Here is a 5,469-nt window from a genome sequence, read left to right on the forward strand (position 1 = left end):
TGCATCGGTTTGCAACGTTTTCGGATTGAACGACATCTTTCCTTGCAACGTTGTGCAACGGGCTTCGAGGTCAAGGGGGTAAGCCGGAGATCGGACAGTGAAGCCGACCAAAGCCTGCATGGAGGGATCCCTGTGACACCCCGTCGCACAATCAGCGGGGTGGCTTCATCCAGTAATATACTGTCTATGGTTTCCTCCCAGTTGGTGGGCGTGTCCCAAGTGTTACCCAATCAACAAGTTTGTAAACACAACGGCGTTAAAAGGCAGGAAAATGCAGTGCGCTGCGTGCACAACAGGGTTTTGGGGGAACCACCACTTCCGTTGGGAAAAAAAAACAACATTTTGCCATGTTTTGTCGGCGCTGAACTCGCCCCCACTAATTACATGTCGTCCACCAGTATATGAAGTCTGGACCACAATTAGGTCTGCACGACTTGGAGAAAAAGTCATTTTGCGATTTGATTATAATGGAACAAATGGTACTCTGAGTCTACTTGCATGATTATCAAGGAAAATGCACAAAATGCTGACGTTTTGAAATGTGTTTTTGAACAAAGTTAAACGAGAAACAATATTCATAACAATAACTGGTAAAACGGAACTAAGAGAGCGAGGAGGCGGCGAGAAGGAGCAAATATTGGCGCACTGGCATCATCTGTCCACTGCAGAGACTCCATCCACAACCAGGAGGAGGAACCAGTGTGTCCGACTATGTTTTGAACAACAGCGGCGGGGAGGGGGGTTACGGTAGGTATTAAATCGCACACGACGACATCGCGATTAGATTAATTGTGCAGCCCTAATCCACAATGTGATCCAAGTAAATCAAATGTTGATTGTTGATTGTCACGCATGACTTTTTTCCTGTTGCCAGTAGGTGGCGCTACGACTATAACTGAATATTGGCTTGAACATGTGTTCAGGGCGGGACTCTTATTAAACATGCAAAGTTTGGTGCAAATGTGAACATGTACACTGAAGTTACAACAACTTCCTGTTTCAAGGTGAACCATAGATTTTCGACGCCACGCCGCTGACACGCCCTCCGATGAAACATCACAGCTAACACAACTTTTCATCGTCGATGCCTTTAGACTCAACAGCTCAACAGGAGGAGTTCGTTAAAGTACAGAACCTGTAAATGGCCAAAAGAGGAGCAAACGTAGCAAAAGGTCTCTGCTTTAAAACAAAAACGCGGTAGTGTGGAGGAGGCGGCGGCCCAAAGATTAGAGAAGCGCGCTTGTGACTGGGAGGTCGCCGGTTCAATCCCCGGACCGACAGGATAAAATCTGGGTGGGGAAACTCAGGGGCTTTCACACCTACCCAGGACCAAACAGATCTGCAGCTGGTGAAAAGACGTAGTCTCGGTGTGCAGAAGGTTTTTATGGGATGGTTCGGACTCTCAGAACATTTACAGGAAGTTCAGTGGTTCCCGTGTAAACCGGGAAACAAACAAATGCACAGAGAGAAGAATTGAAATAAAGACACGATTATGAATCTCCAGTCACAGCTCATCTTTTGAAACAGACGCTTAATTTTAGTTCTGATCAAACTGAAAAGTCTGAAAGTCCGGACCCAGCGAGGCGTGAAAGCCGCCTGAAACACCAAACGTTCTTCCTCACTGAGGAAATGTTCGCTCTCATGCTCTCTCTGTCCCAGTAGAACCAGTAGAGATGTCCCAGTAGAGTCCTGCAGGCTGTGGTGCTGAGCGGAGCTTCAGGATGGAGATCCTGGTGGCCAAGCTGCTCGGCCTGCTGGGATTGTTCGGCCTCATGCTGGCCGGCGTCCTGGTCCCGGTGCGCCTCCTGCTGGTCGACTACGACAAGGCTCACAGATACAGGAGGGCGCTGTCGCTCTGCAACTCGTTCGGAGGAGGCGTTTTCCTGGCGACGTGCTTCAACGCTCTGCTGCCCGCCGTCAGAGACAAGGTAACGCACAAATTACAACTTCACGCCTGACACTTTGACTTTGTCGTGAGGAGGTACGAGCTGAACACGCAACAGGAAGCAACGACACATTCGGTGACGGTTATTTACAAAAGGATTTGGATCCAGATCCAGAATCAGATCCTCGGTCTGTTTTCTCTCCTCAGGTGGCCGACGTGTTCCGGCAGCTGAAGATCAGCAGCGACTATCCTCTGGCCGAGACGATGATGATGCTCGGCTTCTTCCTCACCGTGTTCGTGGAGCAGGCCGTCCTCACCTTCAGGAAGGAGAAACCGGCCTTCATCGACCTGGAGACCTTCAACGCCGGCGGCTCCGAGGCCGGCAGCGACTCAGAGTACGACACGCCCTTCATCTCCTCGGCACGGGGCTCGCCGGCCGGCGGCGGTCGCCGATTGCACGGACACCAGCACGGGCACTTCAGCCCCGCCGAGCTGGCGGGGGCGGGGCCTCTGCGGCTGGCCAGCCTGGTCCTGGCTCTGTCGGCTCACTCGGTGTTTGAGGGCCTGGCGCTCGGCCTGCAGGAGGACGGAGGAAAGCTGGGCGGCCTCTTCCTGGGCGTGGCCGTGCACGAGACGCTGGCCGCCGTGGCGCTCGGGGTGAGCGTGGCCAAGGCGTCCCTTGGCATGAAGGACGCCGCAAAGCTGGGCGTCACGGTCAGCCTGATGATCCCGCTGGGGATGGTGGTGGGGATGGGCATCGAGTCGGCTCAGACGCTGGCTGGCGCCGTGGTGTCGGTGGTGCTGCAGGGATTCGCCGCCGGCACCTTCCTGTTCGTCACCTTTTTTGAGATTCTGTCCCGAGAGCTGGACGACAAACAGGACCGGCTGCTCAAAGTGCTCTTCCTCATCCTCGGCTACGCGGCGCTGGCCGCGCTCGTCTTCATCAAGTGGTGACAGACAGGAAGTGCACGGACGCACACAGCCAAACCAAAGGAAACGCACAACTCCGCGAAGATTTCAGCTGAGAGGCGGAAACACCTGCAGCAGCTGGATCAACTATTTATTTTTATTCAGATTTAAACAAAAATAACACATGAAAGTTAACAAAACCACCGACACCCTAGATTATTGTCGGTACCTGCGCTCACAGGAAGTGTGGACACGTCTGCGGTCAGGGAACTGGCGGTGAACGAGTTCCAGGACGGAGCTGAAAGAGTTGAATGACAGCAGCTCTGACTAGTGATAAAAATAAATAAATCTATCTAAAACACACACACACACTGTAGAGAAGAGTTTGTCTGAGACGTCCCCTCAGACAAACCTTGGAAAAAGGCGCCCTCTTACTTTTCAGTTTGCTTCCTGAAGCAGGTTTTAGTTTCTGACTCTGGGAAAGTATCTTCTGCATCTCTTTTAACCAAATCGCACACATTCAGGCTGGTCTGTGTGATCTCCTTTTCATAACTAATATTTTCACGTCCGTTCACTGAGCCCGCCTCCCACTTTGAAAACCTGCTGCAGAGGATAAAGGCCATTTTATACATCTGCGCTGAATCTACGTCGTAGCCCGTCGAGAACTTCCACCGAGATGTAACTACACGTCGCGGCTACGCAGACAGCAAAGTGTGATTGGTCAGCTTGGCAGCATTGTATTTCCTTTTGAGTCCACAGGAAGTGCTGCGTGCTCTGAAGCCAGTTTTACTAGCAGCCAAACCAGCGGCGGGAACACGGTGGTTAAATACTTTTGAGCGTCGACGACGTAACGCAACGCAGACGCCAACACACAAGTATAAATGCTCACGACGAAGTATAAACGGGCTCTGAAAGAAGTATGTTTGAGTTTCATTCATTAATAAAAAGATCTGAAGCAACACGTTACTGCTGAGAGAACATGTAGGTTAGATCGCACTCTGCAGGAATAATGGATTATATATATAATCCTGCTAAATATCGGTCAATCACTGATTATCAATTAGAAAAGAACGGCATGAAACGGTGGCAGTGTAACGGGTGCGCGAGCTGCAGAGTTATGTATATTATATAATATTATTGATGCATTTGTTTTTTAGCATCACTTTAATGTTGCAGCTGGTAAACGTGGAGCTAATTTATATACTGCTGGGTAGTTTAATTATAATACATAGTTTCATACTAATTATATTTTGTGTTAATCTTAAATCAGTGAATATAGCCGTCAGGTAATGTAGTGAAAAGTGTTTCCCTCTCAGATGTGGTGGAATAGAAGTAGAAGTACCTCACAGTTGAGTAAATGTACTTTCCACAGCTGCAAAAGCCAAATCCAGCAGTTTAATACATATTAAGGTGTGAAGTTAGTCTGTACTATAAACACCGGAGCCTTTAAAGACAGTCGGGATATATCAGTGTCTGCACCTAAACCATTGTGATGTTTTGTATTTTTAAAGGTTTGGCCCATCTCCTCATTTCTCCTGTGCTAGTTGACGTGAGATTATTGTCATGCTTGGTATTTAAGACCATGTTGATTATTTATTTGTTGCGAGCGGCTGCAGAGCGACGTGATGTCCTCACGCTGCTGAAACCTCTGGCTCCTCTACGTTCACCAGCTCGTCTCTACCTGGAAATGTTAGGTTAGGTTTTTTGTTGTTGTTGACTCGATCCCCTGGGCCTCGTTGTTCATGGGCTAAAAGACTCCTGTTTATTTTCAGCAGTTAAAGGGTTGATTTATTTTTTATTTTTTTATGTTGACGTTATCTTGAGAAACAGCGCGCTCTTATTTTGAAAGAAAGGCAAAATGAGTAGAAACCTTGATCAGCTTTCATATGATTGGCTGAGTGCTGATCATGTGATTGGTAGGTGTGTTGGGAGCGTTCTTTTTTTCCTGCCAGTGTTTCGACACTCTGTTAGGATTAGCCAATCAGGGGCGAGTTCGATCTCAAAACGTTTTGCAGCGTTCCGCAACGGGCTTCGAGTTATGTTTTCTTGTGTTTGGCGGGCGTGTCTCAGGTGCTACCCAATCGGCTGCGACAAGTTCGTAAACACAACGGCGTTAAAAAGGCAGGAAAATGCAGTGCGCTTGCGTTCACAACAGGGTGTTCGAGGAACCACCGTTTCCGTTGAAAAATACGTTTTGTCGGCGCCGAACTCGCCCCCGTTGTTGAAACTTTTGCAGGACATAAATAACGTGTCTTAGGAGCCCTCCCAGCATGCACTGGGGCAACAGAGCCTGCATTCTTACTGCTGTTATTGTGATAAACGTTTGCTCTCCATGATGTTTCCAGACTTTGATTTCTGTGTTAGATATTCATATTGACGAGGTGATGTTGGAGCGTGATTGGTGGAGGTTTCATGATCATAAACCTGCTGTGAAAATAAAAACTTAATTAAAACGTATTTAATATCTTTTGATTCTTAAAGTCAATTTAAATATTCTGGCTGTCTCTCAACAGTCAGAAGCTTTTTAGTTCATGTGTTTTCAGTTCCTCAGACTATTTTGTCGTGTCTTTGATCAGGTAACTCCTTCTTTATGAAACGTGTCATCATCTCAAAGATAATTAAATCAACACTGTTATTATAAATCTAACACATTTGTGTCCGTCCATGAGTTCGCG

The 5,469-nt window shown here is 48.0% G+C and overlaps 1 protein-coding gene across 1 annotated transcript; it reads left to right on the forward strand.

Moving 5' to 3' along the window:
- The first annotated feature begins 1,223 nt into the window (after positions 1–1,223).
- On the forward strand, positions 1,224–5,251 carry LOC123965794 (zinc transporter ZIP3-like). The gene is made up of 2 exons (XM_046042142.1): positions 1,224–1,928; positions 2,093–5,251. Exons 1-2 carry the CDS (start codon positions 1,722–1,724, stop codon positions 2,837–2,839), a joined length of 954 nt encoding a protein of 317 aa, XP_045898098.1. The 5' UTR covers positions 1,224–1,721; the 3' UTR covers positions 2,840–5,251.
- Positions 5,252–5,469: the final 218 nt, after the last annotated feature.

This window comes from Micropterus dolomieu, unplaced genomic scaffold (assembly GCF_021292245.1).
Source record: "Micropterus dolomieu isolate WLL.071019.BEF.003 ecotype Adirondacks unplaced genomic scaffold, ASM2129224v1 contig_11334, whole genome shotgun sequence".
Lineage (NCBI taxonomy): Eukaryota > Metazoa > Chordata > Actinopteri > Centrarchiformes > Centrarchidae > Micropterus > Micropterus dolomieu.